General features: G+C 46.7%; 1 protein-coding gene across 3 annotated transcripts in view; it reads right to left on the bottom strand.

Annotated features, from left to right (window-relative positions):
• LOC125739058 (synaptotagmin-1-like) overlaps nucleotides 1-13,516 on the bottom strand; it is a 114,647-nt gene extending 101,131 nt beyond the window's left edge. For 2 of the 3 annotated variants that reach the window (XM_049008742.1, XM_049008743.1), the window contains exon 1: nucleotides 7,987-8,087. In XM_049008742.1, coding sequence (XP_048864699.1) covers nucleotides 7,987-8,072 — 86 coding nt within the window. In that variant the 5' untranslated portion in view covers nucleotides 8,073-8,087. Of the gene's footprint in view, nucleotides 1-7,986; nucleotides 8,088-13,298 lie in introns of those variants that run through there. The other variant, XM_049008747.1, reaches the window with a different exon arrangement.
• Between the last annotated feature and the right edge of the window lie 6,119 nt (nucleotides 13,517-19,635).

The raw sequence follows: 19,635 nt of genomic DNA, 5'->3' as shown, positions 1-19,635 counted from the left end.
CTGGGCCTCTGGGTCACTGCACAGCACTGAGACGTGTACGGCAGTCCCCCATTAAGGGAAGCAGTGTGGGGTAGGGGGAGGGCTGCTGTGGGCTCCGAGCCCCACCGAGCCAGGGGTGAAAAGTGCCACCCTGCTCGTAATTAAGACTCTTTCCCGTGGTCCAAAACTGCTGATCGACCACAGTACCAATTACAGTCAGAATGTTTTTGCTTAAAACTTAATATTATGAACCGGGGGTGAAATGAGGGCTTTTCCGGAAGGCAAGGGATATTTAATTTTATTAGCCCCAGAGATGCAGCTTTTGGCAAGTGTGTGGCCAAGGGGGAGGGAGGCAGCAAGCAGGACCAACACACACACACACACACACACACACAAACACACACACACACACACGAGTGCAATCATATCTTTATGCGGACCGCTCATTCATTTCTATGGGAAATATGCTAACACTAACTGTGACAACCTTAATCCCAGCCCTAACCATAAGTAACCAATAACCAAGCAAAATACAAGAGTTTTTGTTTTTTCATTGAATTTCACAGATTTTAATAAAATAGAGTTTCCCCTTTTGGGGAATGGAAAAATGGTCCCCACAGCATCAAAATAAGAGGTTTTTATTACATTGTGGGGGACATTTGGTCCCCATAATGTAATATAAACTTAATCAACACACACACCACACACACACACACACACACAGTTGGTGTACCTAACCTCTACCCATTCCTAACCTTAACCATTAGTAACCAACCCAAATACAAGACTTTTGGCATTTTTACTTTTTCGATTGCATTCACAGATTTTTATAAAATTGAGGTTATCCAAATGGGGACCTCAAAAGATGACCCCAAAAGTATGGAAATTTCAGGTTTTATTACACTTTGGGGACAATTTGGTCCTGAAATGTGATCTATGCAAGCCCCCCCCCCTCACACACACACACACACACAACATACACACACACACATTCATTGCGCTCACACTGACAGACTGGCCCGTGGCACAGGCAAACGCAGGCTCTCGCAGCTGCCCGTCACACTCCGTCACACCCTGTCACCCCTCTTGGACTTGACAAGTGGGGGCAGCTGTCATAGGAACAAGCAGCAACAGCAAACCGACTCACACATACCCCAAGATGCCCTGCATGTGGTGCATCATCCCATATAAAAATGATCACATAGAATATACACAGAAATATGAATATTATATATACGTGCATATACAGTGCCAGTCAACAGTTTGGACACGCCATTGTTTGGGCCATACTTGAACATCCTTTCATCCATTTTATATACCCACTTGTCCTATGCAGGGTACTAGAGGCCCGCAGCCTATCCTGGAAGCTACGGGTGCAAAGCAGGGACTAACCTAGGGTGGGGCATCCACCCACAGCAGGAATAGGCTTATTCCTTTATAACATATATGAGGGGATGTTTGAGTTATTAGTACCTTGACAAGGCTGAAGAAAAGGACAAAAAAACTGAAATTCATAGCCATATTCATTGGGGGACAATGGATAAGAGGCAACCGATTCAAAAAGATATTCAAATGCCTTTAAGTATGACAAAGGACTGAGTGTTTGGTTCATGTTACAAAAGATAAGATATTCCTGAGATGGAGAGATTGTGTTTTAACTACAACTAAGCTTTAAAGTACCTGGAGATGAATTAAATCTTCAAATAAGGTTAGAGCATAATTTGGAGAGATTGTGTTAATACCTCAGTGCATCAGGAAAGTTTCAACACTTTCAGTTTGGCTGTCAATGATACGGACTTGATAAAGATTCAGGGCAAAGCCTCATGATCAAAGATGGGTGTGACAGTGCAGAGTCTAATGATGCACCTACAGAAGATTATTTACAGTGTGTTTTGAAAACAAACCGGCTCAGTAGAAAGATACAGACATACTTAAGTCTACTGATAGAATAACCTTTATAGGACATGGAGAAAGTTGGCTTGTATGTTCAAACATAAATGCCGGAAAACAACAGATGGGCTAAAATCTGAAGAAGGACTGGGCCAAAAAAAAATATGTAATTAAACACTTTGACTAAAATTCTGGTCATAGGAACACATTTTTGGTTATTTGGGGGGCACTCTTACACAGTGTATATTTGTGAAAGTAGGGGCAACCAGTCCCTCATGCAATAAGGAGTCAAGGGCCTTGCTTAATGGCCCAATGGTGACATCACTACAGCCACCATGGGATTTAACCCAACAACCTTCTGATTACAGGCACAGTGCCCTAACCTGCAGAGCCACACACGGCCCCAAGCACACCCTGCAGCACAGAGAACATCCTGATTTCAGGAGGGGAATTTCAGGTTGCCCAAAATAGACCTCAGAGAAAGAAAAATAAATAAAGAAATAAATGAGGCAGCACTCCCTGCTGATTTTTAAAGCAGCTTGGAGTGCGCTTTCATCAAGCAGATTCGAAAACAATCCTCGAAGCGCTCAGAAGCACAGCAGAAGGGGCACCCTGGAAGTGTAATGAGCTTGTTTTGGGTGCTGTTTGTTTGAAGGACGTGGCAAAACAGGCAATAATGGAATATGCCAAGGGCAGACAAGGGTAGGCACTGGGGAGAGGGGACTGGGCAGAGTCCAGAGGAAGGGGGGGTCTGGGGGTGGTGCTGTGCGGCCCAGGCCTCTGTGCCTGTGACCTGAAGTTAGCCCTCTGAAATACTCTAGGGATGCAGGAAAAATGGCTGACTGTGCTTTGACCCCAAACTTCACTTTCAACTGTAAATTTGTGTGTGTGTGTGTGTGTGTGTGTGTGTCTTAAAAGACAGCATGTGAAAAGAAGCAAGCTTAGATTGAAAAATGGTTAACAGCAGCAGGTACTTATTAGATAATTTATGTATATAAGAATATAGAAGATTCTAACAGGTCTGGATGCTGTTAAACCATATAGTTACTTCAATATTAGTTCAAATACAAGAACTGGAAATTAGCAGGAGAACATTTTAAACTGGATTTGATAAAGCACTTCTTTACACAGCGTGTAGTTAGAGTATGAAATAGTCTTCCTGTTAGTGTAGCGCAAGCTAAAACCCTGGGTTCCTTTACATCAGAGCTAGATAAGATTTTAACAACTCCGAGCTATTAGTTAAGTTCTCCCCAAACAAGCTTGATGGGCTGAATGGCCTCCTCTCAGTTGTAAATTTCTTATGTTCTTAAATGTATTTGTGCCAATGGCAAGCAATGCCTCATTTCATTTTAATCTAGAAAATTCGTCAGAACAACCATGCATGCCACTGGATGGGGGTTCTCCTGCAGGCCTAGAGACAAACAATGACGGAACTGCCTGTAATATATATGGGCAAATCAGATTTCACAGCGTCCAAAGTGAGGCGGCGTCAGCTCTGCACCTGGATAACCTCCAGTGCCGCGTTACCGGGCTCCAGCCGGACCCCAGTGCGCAGGAAACGCGAGAAAGCGTAGCCAGTGTTAAGCCTCTGTGCCTCCCTCGGTAAGGGAGGGCAAAATCCACAAAAGCAGGCTTTTTACTTTCTTTTTTTGTTTGGGGAAAAAAGGTAATTACCATCACAGCTGTGATAGTAATTGAATGCATTGTCGGTGGAACCCAGGCTGTAAGGCCAATTTACTCAGCTTGTTTATTTCCGTATCAAGTGGCAGTTGTACAATGCAGTGCAGTGGACGTGGTACAGAACCCACTTTATGTAAAATTACCTTTTATTGAGCCTCCCGTTAGGAGACAGATCATCGAGGGGGTGCCCTGGCGCTGCCGAAAGACTTGGAAAAAAATGGCCAACAGGTGGCGTATCACCTAAAAATGTGGACAGATACGTCCCCCCCCCCCGCGGCAGACCTGCTCAGCAAGCCACACAACTGGCACAGCTCCACCAAAACATGTGGCTGCATAAACGGATAATTTATCAGCAGTGCTGTAGAGAAAGAATCAGCGGAAAGACTAAATGCAGGAAGGGAGGATGGAAAGATACCATTCTGCCTGTGCTTGTTGTGAGTGGCTGACGTCACGGTACTGAAAAGTAGTTCCATCTATAGAAATGGAAAGAGCAGCCAATAAGAATGCCACCAGTAACATAATAACACATAATATTTATAATGTATTCAGTACCACAATATTTGGAATTATTATTAATAAAGCATTTACTCAGCACTGCTACATAATAGCAATATTTAGTAACTTGTACTGCTACTGAATGGTCAGTTTGTGTTTATTGTGCAGATGGATTTGAGTTTTAATCCTATGAATGCATAGTTATCATAAATTTTCCTTCTGTTTCTTGGTTGTGTAGTGTCACTAATCAAATTATGTAGCATTATGCGGCTTTTACTTATGTATTAATTAACCATAAACTTACATACTGATCTCATGTTCGTTCATCATTAACGAATGATTGTGACGCATCTTTTATCTCAAGCAATCACTATACTTGTGAGTCTATCAGTTTATTCTGCAAACGTTTGTGAAGCACCGAAGGAACAATCGTCATGAACAACCGAAGTAAAACTTACTGATCTGATGCTTTTTCATCATTAATGAATCATGACGCTTTATTTATGTCAAGTACTGATGATATTTGTTCAGTAGTAACTGAATTACTGTTATGTATTTGTGGACTCTGGAGTAGTGTTACCAAAAAACCTGCATAACATTTAGCATAAAAATGACATACCTTAACAGCTTTTACATACATTAATAACAAATATTATACGACAATAACAAACATTATAATCATACTACTGTATATAATGTTTGTATTAAAGCTGTGAAGGCATGTTAGTATGTTAAAGTATAGTTACATGCTGCTCATGAATGTTCTATGAATGCATTATGAATGCATTATGAAAGTGCACTGAATGTTCTATGAATGCATTATGAAGGTACACTGAATGTTCTATGAATACCTTATGAATGCATTATGAATGCATTATGAAGGTGCACTGAATGTTCTATGAATGCATTATGAATGCATTATGAAGGTGCACTGAATGTTCTATGAATGCATTATGAATGCATTATAAAGACGCAGTCAATATAAAGTGTTACCATGTATTGTGTCCATAGCAGTGATGATCATAGACTGAGAAACCAAGCAGTCAAATGATCAGGGAGGTATGGTTATGTGCCCAGTGTGTTTATCCTGATGACCCGTTACATACCAAAATGAGAAGCGGCACATGGGCACATCTCCATCGCAGGGCCTCATGTAGCGGAGGCTGCTAATGAGATGAATCAGGGAAAAGACATTTGCAATTTACCCCTCGCTAATGTACAGCGCAGCTATCAGGTGGGGAAAAAAACACAGACCGTGTTTCACTAAACTGCACATTCTCAATGCAACCTGCTAGCAATTAATCAGATCATTAGCAAGTTATTTGGCAGCGTCCCAGCCAAAGGTTTTAGAAGATTGCTGTCCAGGAAGGAAAATCTCTCTCCTTCGCTTGCTGCTGGAATTCTTTGCCGCAGCTCGGAATCCCAGATCACAGAGAACGACGGGACGTATAAAATGCCAGGTGCTTCTGTTTCATCGCGCAGTGTGTTTTTTTCCTCCCCAGCCGTGAGCCCAAGCGGACCCCCGTCATCCACAGCTATCTGTGGTTCCATCCCAGATGAAAGGGAGGAACAGCGAGACGCTCTGGGAGCAATGTGCTCTTCAAACCGGCACTCCGTCTTACATAAATATAAGCAGAGCTGAGTGAGCCACAGCCGATTTCCCATCCTGCTGATTTTTAAGGTTCTCATCCAGACCCTTCACACCCGAGGCTGTTCGTCAATCGATACGCCTCTCGGGGAGGCAGAGGGCTAAATAAAGCACCAGGGTCACCATATAATTAATCACCCCCCCGCCCCCATCATATTTTGGACATCCTCCCTTTTAAATTCTCAAACCTCTATGGGGGGCGGTCTGTACCTCAGTGGATTAGGAGGCTGTACCTGTGAACGGAAGGTCGCTGGTTTAATTTCACCATCGGGCCCTTAAGCGGGGCCCTTAAGCGGGGCCCTTAACCTCTAGTTGCTCCAGGGATGGTCCAACCCTGTGTTCTCATTTTTTTAGATAAAAAAATGCAGTAAATTAATTGTGATAACACTGGCTCTCGCAGATAGATATGAACATCTGCTGGGGCATCACTTGTAAAAATTCCAAAATGGACTCCATAAGTGGTTTCCAGGTCTGAGTGTTTGATGGGGATCAATCACACAGACAGAATGACAGATGAGGTGGGAGCTGAGCCCAGGCTGGACTGTGATCCGAAAGCCTCGTTGTGTTGAGAAAGCTGGTGACCCTCAGACGCGATTCGCTTTCTGTTTCTCGCAAGCATACCCACTGCACAGCGTCATCGCACAAGCGATTTCCAAGAACAAAAAGCCGGATCTCCGTTTGCCTCTGCCGTCTCCACAGGCCTCAGATTTGTAAGTCAAATTAATTTTTAAAAGGTTGTCAAGATCCATAACATGCAAATGGCCCTCAGTTCTGAGAACAAGCAGGGCTAATCTGCATCTATTTCCAAAGAAACTGGATTGTTTCACAGTTTACTTGTTTTTTTTTCCTTTCTGTTTTACTACCTCGCAGATTGCTTTGTTGAATTTGATTTCAAAAAGAACACTTTAAACAGCTATCAGAGCCACTTTTTTTAACAGATAGAGTCAGTTCATTCCAGGATAGATTTCCTTCAGAATCCAAACAGATGTGTGGTTTATGTCTCCAGCCCCATTCATTCGGTCTCGATTGATATTGCAGTATTGCATTTTCCAGTGATTCAGATCTAAAGATGGTGTAACGTGTAGCGGAGTAGAAGCCGAGTAGAAGCAGGCTCCACGGCTAATGTCCTTGCTGGTTCTTGGAGGGAAAGAGGAACAGTAAGGAGGAGTGTTTATGATCTGGGCGCTTTGAGGAGTTACTGCCGTTGGAGACATTCCCACAGTCACATTACTGAGCCAGACAGACCTGCATAGCTTTCAAATAACAGTAACTGGACAAGTTTAGGTAGCCATTTTTAATCTGACATTGTCTATTGCATACATATGCACGATGGTGTCACATTTGAAAAGACATTATTTATAAATTATTGGCCGCATGTAGCGGTGACTCTCTTTTCACTTCCATGCACAGCCATCTAATAAATTCTGCTTACTTTAAAGCAGCGAGTGATGCCTGTTGTCTGAAGCAATCTCTTTGAAGTCTTTGTAGTCAGCGCCAGTGAGCGTGAGGGTGGGGTACAAAGGGTACGAATGCACCTGGGGCACATTCGGAAGTGGGGGGGGCCTGCAGCTGATGCTAATGAGCAAATATGACAGGCGTACCTCTGAAAGACCCCCTCCTAAACAGATACCCCCCGAAAAAGGCCCTGCCAAGCGGGCACTGTCCGGGACACACTGTAATCACTAGACAGACTGCCTTGGGTTGCAACATTCCTGAGCTGAAATATAAATTGCAAAGCAGGTTTCACATACTTTGAAATTAATGCATGACTGCCAATTGTACGGCCGCGCACCCTGCATTATTTTTTCAAGCCTGTAATATTAACCGTAACAGGAAAATGAATGTTACTCCAAAAGCTACTCCCTTTGTAATGGAAGAATAATATTTTAAGCTTAAATTTTTCTTGTTATAGGAATTCCGGGGCAGCATTTAATAGTAGACAACTCCATTCAAATATTGTTTGTGCTACTTAATAATGTTACTCATTAATTAATACGAGTAATGCCAAACAGTGAAAAAAAAAATAAACAAAAGTCCCAGTGGGAGTAGAGGAGTGCATGGATGTGAGCCGTTTGTACTAATGTAACCTGATCAAGCTGTACATCTATCTATCTATCTATCTATCTATCTATCTATCTATCTATCTATCTATCTATCTATCTATCTATCTATCTATCTATCTATCTATCTATCTATCTATCTATCTATCTATCTATCTATCTATCTATCTATCTATCTATCTATCTATCTATCGACTCTCTGCCTTATCCACAAATGGCGAGTGGTGCACTTACAGCAGATGGTGGATCCATTTGCACCTACTGCTCTGATGGTGCCGTGTCCTGCTAGGACATGTGTATAGATCAGGCCTCCAGATCATTCTCTGTCCCACTGTATCTTGCCATTTTCAGGGGCCGGAAGTGGTTGGAGGCACCTTTGAAATGCAGCCAGACCATCATAGCCATCATCATCAAAGCCTCCAAACTCCCTGTTTCCCTACGAGCTGCACCTGCTTCAGTTCAGCCACGTGACTCTGGCAAGTCAGGACCCCATTTAAAAACCGAAACCATTAAGCATTCTGCTGATTTTAAATGGATATTAACTGCAGGCAAAACACTTCCTCCACTACCAACAAATCAGCGAGGAAAAACAAACCAGGTCGTCTTCAGATCACGTACAAAATGGCTTTTTGGAAACAACCAGTTAATTTCTTATCATCTAAATTACCGAGCAGACACACTTTCCAAGCGGCTGCTTCACTGTGCTCCCAGCTGTATAGTCCCTGCATGTCATGAACGAGGGGTTAATTAATTATACAGGGTTACAGTCATTATCTTTTGTTGATTCTCCTGGCAAAAATACATGCATTTGTTTTCTGACCCTCTTGAGTGATTGGAGATTGTAGTGTGGATGAAGCACCCATTTGCATAAGGATTCTTGATATATATGATTGTTATCTTACCCCAATGAGAGTGTCATCAAACGGAGCCCTTGGGGATTCCAGCACACTCGCACCCGTATCACATGCAGGGTCCTTAATAAAGGAACTGGTGTGAGTCAGGACAGGCAGGGGCAACCCAGATCAATCCATTTATGTTCCAAATTTGTTAGGGCCCTGAGTGGCAGGGGCCCTTGGAATCCCCAAATTTACGGAGCCCCCGCCGACGGGGCACAGTGGTGCCAGGCAGGCGGCAGCCGATCTTTAAGGGCCAGCTCGTACAGTCGCAGAAGGAGCGGTGATAAAAGGCTATGAAATAACCCAATTTAACGCGTGAGATTCCTGCCATCCAGCGGGTCACACCCTAGATGTGTGTCAGACACTGAGTCAGCTGACTCTCGGCGCTTAATCGTGTCATCGCTGAGCGCCAGCCAGAGAGTTTCACACTTTTAACTGCAGTCGAGCTGCCCGAGAACCTCCCCCCGCCCCACCATCCATGCTAGCTGGGATAAGGGAGCCCAATTTATAGTGACCCTCAAGAGGGGTCTCAGCCCTGGTCCGCTTAACCAAGACTAAACAAACAAACATATTTACTTGTTTATGCTCTTATCTATCAGTTCATTTGTAATGCTGTCATTCCGCTGTCTGTGTAGCAGTGGGAATAAAGCTAAAATAGCCAGTCCCTTAAATACGGGGGTAGGGTCACCCAGAATGGGAAATGAAGGGCCCAGCAGAGGTGTGTGTGACATACGACTTAGCGGCCCATTGTACCCACACCAGATCCGGAGAGATCTGGGGTCCGCTTGGTCGCCATGGTGACAAACAACGAGCAGATGCTAACGTTCCATCAGGGAGGGAGGCACTGGGGATGACCTGACCCCATCCACCAATCAGGCTAGACAATCCGACGTTCTGAAAAACTGGCCCCCAGCTTCCACCTTTTCTCCTACTCTTCATCTAAGGTCTCTTTAAGCAGTATTTCCCAATCTGGTCCTCAGGGACCCACAGACCCACAGCTCCCTCCCAGCTCAAAAACGTGGACTATCTGTGGGTCCCCGAGGACCGGATTAGAAAACACTGTGTTAACGGATTGCTCGCTTGAATTCACTGTTTTCTTGCTTTGCCACTGGGGCTCTGGATGGAACAGTCTACCTGGCTCTTGCCTGCATGCACAGATCTTTGCTGTGATTGGCTGATTCCAGCAGTGCTTCACTTTCCCAGCAGTGCTAAATCCAGGGGGACTGACGTACAGATGGGGTGAATTTCAATACCGTGAACACAAAGACCGTACTTGTGGTCCTGGCAAGAGCTGTCTTGCTAACCTGCCTTCCAAGAATGAACTTGGGGTGCAATGAATCATGGGATTGGTCTCATTTGGCGAAGATGCAACCGACGTATCCCTGATATTTGGGGTGGAGCAAGACCAACATCCATGGATTTTTACCGTAATCGTGAACTTGTGTTCTTAGTATCGGAGCTGGTCTTCACCAATGCAAGATGAAGAAAAATAGAGTACGCAAGTACAGTCAAGTACGCATATAGAGATTCAGCCATTGACTTGGCGTTATTTTACACACCTATTCACTGACACCTTCATTCAGGTCAGAAGTGTTTACATCCACTAAAGCAGAAAAGTGTGGCCAAATGAGTAAACATCAACACTCATTGTTTCTCCTCCTTACTCAAGAGGGGACCACTGCGGCCCTTTGTCAGGGAGCAGAGCACGAGTGGTATATGTCTCAGCAGGTTAGGATGCCATCGCTGGATCAATCCACAGGGTCAGCAGAGTGGATTCCCCACTGGCCCCGGGGCGAGACCCCCAACCCCACCAGCTGCCCTGCCTGACTCTGCTTTCTCAAAAATATACGTCGCTTCCGACAGAAGTGTGCGCTAAATCAGTAAAATGTAAATTAAGGGCTGCTTCATTACATGCCTGAGAAATTCAATAAAAGCATCCAGATTCATAGCAACGGCATTTTAAAAAATGAATTTTCTACTTAAACTGCGCCTGGGGCAAAGCCCTGATTTCCTGCCCCCAGCTGACATCGCCTCTGTGGGGTGCGGCTGTTCCGAGTTTGAGCAGCAGGCAGAGCGGGCAGCCGCTCTCGCTGCGGTGCGAGCGGGAGCCCACGGAGCAGACCCTTATCACGCTCATTAAATATTCAAGATGTCCTCCAGCGTCACTCTCCAGCCCCACTTGCCCTTTAGCAATAATTAATCCCGCCTTTCACCTCCCCACCTCCACCAATGGGCTGACAGCTCTGAGCAGGAGATCGTCTCACATGCATGAACTTCACCTCGACCCTCCTCACTATAGGGTCGGTGACCAGCCAGCTGTCACTGGGCTCTGTTCACCGTTTTAAAACCAGATGGGAGCAAATGTGTCCCTATTAGCTATTATATTGCATATATGCTTATTTTTATATTTATTTTTATTATTTTTATATTTATAATAATAGACATATCATTTTATAATAATATTCCCCTTCTGGAACAGATTTCTAACACTGAATTATTATAAGAATCTATTTTTTGGTGAATATTAACATTGGCCTGACACAGTGTACATACACTGTGTGTGGTTAAACACACACACACACACACATCTGCAGACCTGGTGATCCACGTCTCTTGGCCGGCGTCCATTTGGCCGCTCACTTATCTTGCAGCCAAAGACCTTCTCCTGACAGGTGGGATAAACTCTGCCCAGGGGGGTCATAGTGCACCCCCCGCTCGTTAATTCCAGAACCTTCCTGGCCGCAGGTAGATTAGCGGCATCGGGGCTGGTGCAGCTCGTCTAATCCTATCAGCCGACGCTCGGCGGCGATAAGAAGAGAAGGTCCCGTCTACGCTGCATAATGACACAATGACAGGTAGCCTGTCCCCTCCGGGCTGGGGGAGTCCCTCTCAAGCCACACGCCAGAACAGACGATCCCGCACATGCCGGCTGCAGTACAGCTGTGGGTTTTAATTGGCCATGCTCCACCCTTAACCACAGTCGAATACCGTGTCCTACATTGTCCATCCTGATCATTTACTTTTTTTGTTCTAGTCATGAAATATAAAACTGACCTCTTCGCCAACATTTTCTTATCTGACCAACTCGCACAGAGTAAGAAAATCATTGCAGTGTTCAATCTAAAAGAGATTAATTAGAATACAGAATAGAATATAGACCTCACCCTACAACGAAAGTATGCTGACACATTTTATACCGTGTGGGCCTTTTGGTCACAGAAGATGTGGACTTAAATACCAAAAGACGTTTCCAATGACGGCAGCAACGGAGCCCTTTCATTTGCGACCCTGAAACACGGCAGACTGTCTACAATGAGGAACCAAAGTTATCTTACACGTAAGGAGGCCAGACTCAACGATGGAGGAGTGGAGGGGGGCGTGTAATGGAGGTGCGTGCGTCCTCTGGGGGGAGCCTGTGGCGTGTCAGTGGGGGCAAGGTCAAACCGCAATGGGGGCTCTATTTTTATCCCACTCTTTGGTTCCAGCAGATCTGTGCTACAGCCAGTTAGTTCCTTTACCGACCATCCATGGCTTAGAAGCCCCCCTCTCCCTCCACTGTTGAAATGTTCCATAATTCAAACATGCATATCAACTCACGGTGGCCCAGATCTCTCCTCTTGATGGAGGAGACAACAGACCGATAATGGGCAGCTCCAGAAGGGATCTACACTGTTCCATGTTTTGTTTACTTCAGCATCACCGGCACAGATCACATGACCATCCTACAACGTCAACATGGGGAGTAGATGAGTGGGTCCATGCAGTCAGGCCCTGGGACTCATTTGAGGTGTACCTCCCAACCCTGTCCAAAGCTTCAGAGACTCAGGTCTTGTCCTGCTTTGGTCCAGGAGGGGGCGCTATTAAAACACGGCGATCCAGGGAGGATGGATCAAAGGGAGGCTGCAGCCAGCGCCCAAGAGGAGGTGCATTTTCCTCTGCACTTTTCACCTCTCGGAGCACATGTCCATGATTCGCCCACAAGCAGGGATCTATGACAGCTTATATCCTGACGCAGAGGACTTTTTTTTTCCTTTTGGCAGCTCTCTGGCGAGCAAACTCGCAGCGTGACCGGAGAGTGTGCCCCAGATAGCTGTTATCGGCGGGAACGCGGTGATCCGGAGCTCCCCGACGCTGCGTCCCGAGTGATAACACACCCGAACATCACTGCCCTAAGCTCACTCTGAGGAAAACTGCACCCGAAGCAGCACAGGGCAGCTTCCCTGTGCCGGTTATTCCCAGGTGCTAGAAAGTATCTTTTTTGTTAGCATTGAAGCCTATAGAAAACATGTGGAGGAGGGAGTGGGCGGGGGAGTTAGAGGAATGAGACAGAAGACGATTTCACGTGCTGGTGGGGTCCCAACGTGCCGAGCCGGGGGGGCACATGTCTCACCGAGAGCCACGCAGCTTCTTAGCAAATCCCATGCTCAGGCTCCACCTCCAGCCCCCACCCCCCACACCCACACTCCCACCCACGCATGGCATCGCCGAAAGCTCTGAGTCTGAGACAAGGAAGTCACAACACATGCAGGAGTAAACCCCCACCCCCAGTATACAAATCTGAGGTTCCCAACATTCTGCACCATCCACACACCCCCCAGGTGAGTGACACATGTTCCGAACAGCTCAGCACGAGAGGGGAGACTCACGTACCTGGACACTGCCTCTGTCTTTTGGTGCTTAGCTGTAGATCTGACGAGCTGCCTTGGGGGAGCTGCTCATCTGGAGGTGGGAGGATGTGGCAGCGATGAGGGAGGGGGGGAATGGTGACCCCCTCTGCCTCTTGCTCTCTCTTATCTTCTGGCCAGCTGTGAAAGAGTCGTGGGCATGGCGATGTACTACCGGCCGGGAGGAGAGACACAATAGATCTATGTAGCGCCGGGGCTGTTCATATGCGTGAGTATGGGCGAGAGAGAGAGAGAGAGAGAGAGAGAGAGAGAGAGAGAGACGTAGTAGTATAGGCTAAGAGCAGCGGAAGAGAGCGAGCAGAGGTGAGCGACTCAACTGTTTAACGGAGTGGCGTCACGCGCCAGGTCCCTCGGAATCCCTCCAGTGAGAGCGGGCCTGCATCATCCGCTGTTCGGCCCTGATTGGCCCAGAGCTCAGGAGATGCCTGGAATACAGAATCCAGAGGCAGTAAACCGACGTGACCCTTTCATCCCCCATTAGTATGCAAGGCCAGCTCCGGCAGCCAGGGGGGACCCCGCGGACAGCGACCGGCGACGCGCCTCTCTCTCCCCGAGACGCAGCTGATGCCTCTGGGACACCTCCGACGCAGATAAGCGTCCCTGGGGATTTCACCACGGAGGTGCCTGCGAGGGGCATGTCTGGGGCGTGATTTCCCACGGGCGGGCTGGGAGCGATTCACCAATAAGACAGGAGGGAAAACAACAAAACCCCTTTCTACGTGGGAACGGAGGAGGAGAAGGTACAATCAGCTCATCCTCACGGAGGTGAGATGAAAGGTCATGTGGGAGAAGATCTATGAATCCATATGAGGAATTGCATTCTGGGTAAAGGTGCATTGTGTGTTCTTTAGCTGCAGTGTCACTATCTGCATCTTGCCCCAGGGGCGATTGTAGAATCTATAATTCATATAGAAGAGCCAACCTCATCATTAGTCAATAATGTTTTGAATTTGAATTTGGTGAGTGACAGGGGTATGGGTGCTCCAGGGGCCAATCAGCTTTCAGCTGGGGCCCAGTGTATACTCCCTTGTTTCCACACCCCTCCCAGTTCAAGAAGCTGTCGCAACTGCTATATGAACCCTCCAAATACTTGGTTCTGCAAATAAAATTCAGTGAATCACACCATGGAGAGGGGCAGTTTGCCTCAGGCACTAAAATGCACCGAGAAGCCAAAGACCAACCCTCAACTGGCCATCGATGGGAAAAGTATCAGCTGTGTGAATCAGAGCACCCCCTAGGGGTGGCATGCCCTGCTGCACTGCATCCACCTTGCTGGGATCTCCAGTGCTGTTCCAGGCTGAGCTCTGCCATTCAAGGGGAAGGAGTCTTCGGACCTACAGTACAGCCCCACGCCCTAAAACACGCAGTGTCCCCACACTCATACGCAGCCGATCGCGGAGCGGAGCGGTGTAATTAATTGCACATTAAAAAAATGAATCGTAGCCTAATAATACAGCAATTGAGTCCTCACAGGCAGCTGTGCTTCTTATTGCTGCTGGGATCAGGAGGCCTTCAAAACAACCTATTTCTCTGCGTAATCTCCACTTAACGTTGGAAACGGGGAGGTCCTGCTCCTGGTCCTGCCCCTCCAGGAGGATCCCGGGGGGGGTCTGACCAGGGCCGAGCGCAGGACTCACTTCACCCAGAATAGGCCTGAGAAACAAACACAAATGGTCTCTTCTAATTATTCATTAGGTCAGGTAAGCACTGCAATCAACGATTCTGATGATGCTCCGCACTACCATTTGATTTGTATTTGATCTAATTCAAGATACTAGAAGCCTGAACTGCCAGTGCCCCATAATACAACTAATGCACACATGCTTAACTTTATAGTGAAAATCAGGAGAAGATCAAGAGTCGTTCTCTCGAATGACTGGAAATCATTTTAGAGCAGCTAATTTTGCTGACCAGGGGATGGTCTCCCTTCAGAACATTGGGCAGATTTGGGGGTGGGGGGGATGTCCCCTATGGTGGGGGGGGGAGCACTCATTCAGGCAAATGAGCAACCCTCCACCCCCCCCCCCAAGTCCCTGTTGTAGTAGAGGACAGAACGACCAGGTTACCTATTGATTAGAATTTTGTTTGAAATTATCTATTGTACACCAAGAAAAGCCCCATGTGGTTAAATATTTTCATCCCTCGCATCACCTGACTCTAAACTTGTGTTTTAAACGGGAGGTAGACGGCAGACTGCAAACAGACCACGTTCTCTGGAGAGCTGAAGCACACCTTGTCCTCCCCTAGGACAGGAGAGGGTTCATCGGAGTTGCTTACAGATGTAGGCTGTCCCCTGTGGCACTAGGCAGCAGTCAGCATCGCTCTGATGGATAGCAGCTGACAGCATCCGCCACGGTCCCCATGCTCTGCATTCACGGTTCGGGCCGGTCTCTCTCGGGTCACTGCGAGGAGGACGGCTCGATCTATGAGACGAGAAGCTCCAGACCCACGATGGAAGGTGAGCGGGAAGATGGTCGTCCCCTATCATCATGACAAGACGAAGCCCTGTGAGACCCTGGATGAAGACCCTGACAGCTTGTCAGAAAATTTGCTAATCGCATTCCCAATGCCTGATAAATGCCATGTGCAGCCAACTTGACGTTGCTATCATCTGAGCATCTCAGGGCAGACCAATCTCATCGACTTTTCCTCAAGTGCACCCGCTGCAGGCAAGACCGATAACGAATGGCGCATTCACACTTCGCGATGCCTTAACAGGGGGTGATCCCCGAAATTCTCGTCGCATTTGCTATTCGATTCCATGCGGATTCCCTGAATATGGTAATACTGCCACCACACCAATCAGACATGATATCTCACGTTTGGGCCTGATGTTTGATGCATTAGCATAATTTACTTTGCGATTCGTTCTGTTTTTTTGGAGTTATACGAATAATATAGCTGCGAAGGACAAAGACTCCGTTACGGCCATTAAGGTACACCCATCGCACTGAAGGCATGACTCAAAGAACATCGATTAGTTATGGCGCACAGTGACCGTAATGGGAGGAAATGAAATCCAGAGGAAAAGGGGAACTGCTGAACGAGAATCCAATCCCCGCTACAGAAATACTGCATTGCCGGCGGGCATCTGTCCACCTGACCTCAGGTCCAGGGGATTCTGGGTATGCAGCCAGCCAATCAGCTTCCAGCATTCTGGCTCAGAGCAATTATCCATGGAGCTCCATCTGGCCAATCAAACTTGTTTCCCGCCAGCATTGTCCATTTCAAGCAGGCTACTGCATTTCTGGCTGGCTCCACCAGGGTAGGGACCCTTGCAGCAACCCCCGGGGGGGGGGGGGGCGTACAAGCACCTGGCGGGCTTTCTTAGGGACTCATTAAGACCCTGTTGCAGAGAAATGACAAATTGATGCTGGATCCAGAAAACGACTATTCTACATTGTAACTTTCCCTAAACTTATATGTCCCAGTCTAGTATCCGATGAGGGGATTACTGATAATTTAAGGTCCTTTAGCAGTTATAAGGACAGCCATCACCACACAACCAGTTAATAAGATGTCAGACAGACATGCACTGTTACATACTTATAAAGGAAATGATTTTTATTTGACTTCATTTTTCATTTACCCAACTTTCCAATGCTTAACAATAATAAATGGAATGTGGTAAAAACCTGTGGTGTGCAGAATGTCTGGCCTGATAGCGTACACAACCCCGCTACATTATTCTGTATAGTTTCACTCAAGAGGAGGTGAATCTACTGACTATATTAGGGGTATGTAACCAGCGCACTCTACGCTATCAATCCCTCACCAAACCCTATCTCCGCACCACCCCACCCCCCCGGAAATTGATCAAGGTGCCCCCCTCCCAGGCCATCATCCTTGAAATATTTGTACAACTAGAGCACTTACATACCCCTGACACCAAAGCCTACAGCTAAGAGTTACTAGCCTACACAAGACTCTAGTCGCTAGCTCCGCAGTCCCACCCCCCCTCTCCTACTCGTCCTCCTCCCTGGAGGACATGGGGGGGGGGGGGGGGGGCACACCATATTTAGCACCCGGCATTATGCCTACCACACTCTCGAAGGCAGGGCTATAGTTAGATGTGATCACATGATCTTGGGGCAAACACCACGGGGGTCTGTTGGCTCTGCGCTGCCCGCACAAGCAAGTCAATGAACCCTTCCTCCTCTCAACGTGGACTGGGGGGAGTTATCACATTTCCTGTCATACACCTGCATTTTAAATAAAACTGGTAAAATATATTAACTTCACACCCCCAGAATAACAGACAGCAAACACACACGCACGGGTAAAGTTAAACATTCATTCTCAGAAACTTTTTCCAACTCGTATGAAGCCCCCAAAGCCTAACTTTCACCTGAGTGACTAAAGCTGCCCCCCCCCCCCCCCCCCACCCCCCTCACGATCGTGACTGACTTAAGGCCAGTCCAGTTAAGGTGGGTGTTCCGAGAGGAGTGACTACTCTGTTATCACGGAGAGTGACAGCATATAATTTTCACACCTGGCTCCAGTGATAATTTGCCTTATTGTGAGGTATAAAAGAATTTTTATCTTTACTTAAATGTCCCCAATTAAATACTTTGTCGGCGGCAAAGGGCCATTGTCGGCCTGGGCATGCCTGAGAGAGCACATCGCCAGCTCTGTAATTTTCGTTACAGGCGACTGCAGAGGTGAACTGGAACGAGGCCGGCAGGATGGCCGCCCCACCCCTGCTTACTAAACCCTGCCACCGTACCCCGCATTTACCGGCACGCCGCTGCTGCCACACCCCCAAGCCCAACCCCTCTGGTTCTCAACAACTGTACCGGCCAATCAAAGAAGACTCCTGTGAGAAAGGGCCTAACCCTTTACTGCCTTGGCAGAAGCTACTGGAGCATCTGAGCCGGTGTGGTCATATCCAGAATCGGGTTCTGCCCCGAGGCTACCAGCCCCCCTCCCCCTACCCGCTCCTGCGGTTACTCATGGTCCCCAGAGCAGCGCTGGTCACTTTCACTAACCACTTATTTATTGTTTTTCTCCAGTTTTAGCTGCTATATTCATTCCCCTCTGCTGCGCCGTTTGGCATGTTATTTACATACTGTACAGTGCAGAAGTCTCTCCTAAATCCACTTCACTACGTGCAGCAACAATCCAACACACTCATGGATTGTTTCAAACTCGACCACTAGCATTCCATGCGCGGCTAAACAATACCTCATTGAATCATTTAAGTAATTAAATAGATAAAAAGCTTTAAACATGTTTTTGCACTGTTCCGTGTCTTTGCATGTTACATGCTGTTACATCCTCCCTCCCTATAGTCTTGGGGGAATGTGTCACTGTATACCTGTATATGGGTGTTACATCAATAACGCCCATTGGACTCCTCTTGGCTTGACCCCTAAAGTCTCAGGCCGCCTGTGCAAAGATGCTCCTGCTTCCACAGCACACTGAGGACCTCACCATTTAATCCTAGTTATTTCGTTAATAAGAAAAAGATAATTGAGGAGAAGGCACTGGCCAGAACATACGTGCACTGCTCAGTGCCAGGGAGGAGAATGTCAGCAACATTTTTAAGGGCACTGACAAATCCCTTAATTACATGCAAATTAATTGAATAAGAACACTTACCTAATAATAATCAAAACCCACGTTATGTTCCCCAAGGAAGATTCCTCCCGTTGAAGTTACTGAAAGTGTGGTGTTTTGTAGCATTAAAACGCTAGAGAAGAGAAGGGCAGGTTATATTTGAAAAGCAGAGGCTCTTTGGCCTCTTAAAAGCAACGGGAATTTTTCAGAGGTAAAGAAGAATGACAAATAAATAAAGCTGGTGGAAAAAAAGACAGAATTTATACCTCGGGGGAGAGTGTGGGTGTTTGGGGGAGAGGGACGGTCAGGGGGCAAGTATCCGGGAGTCACTGATAAGTAACTACGTTCAGAGTATAAAGGAAGTAGGTTTTGGAGAGAAAGATTCGGAACAATGGCTACTTTCAGGGGTTTATGGTTTGGCTCGTTGATCTGCGAGCTGCGTGTTTTACCTCCCTGCACCCAGAAGGTGCCAATAAAATCTCCCCATCCTACCATTCAATCTCAGTTTTCACAGTGTTATAGAGCATTTGTCAAATGCCTTCTCAGACACTGCAATATGGTTGCTGTCGGATGCAATCCGCGCTTCTCCACTTTCTGACGATTATGACGATTACTATTGACTACACCCATTCTCCTGTCTACTGATAGAGTTTGACATCTAACTCACTAAAGAAAAGATGGTTTACGAAGTCATCTATTTAGTAGTCATGTTTGTACTAGTTAACATTTTCCTTCATGTTTGT

This window comes from Brienomyrus brachyistius, chromosome 3 (assembly GCF_023856365.1).
Source record: "Brienomyrus brachyistius isolate T26 chromosome 3, BBRACH_0.4, whole genome shotgun sequence".
NCBI lineage: Eukaryota > Metazoa > Chordata > Actinopteri > Osteoglossiformes > Mormyridae > Brienomyrus > Brienomyrus brachyistius.
This window is presented reverse-complemented; position numbering and strand designations above follow the sequence as displayed.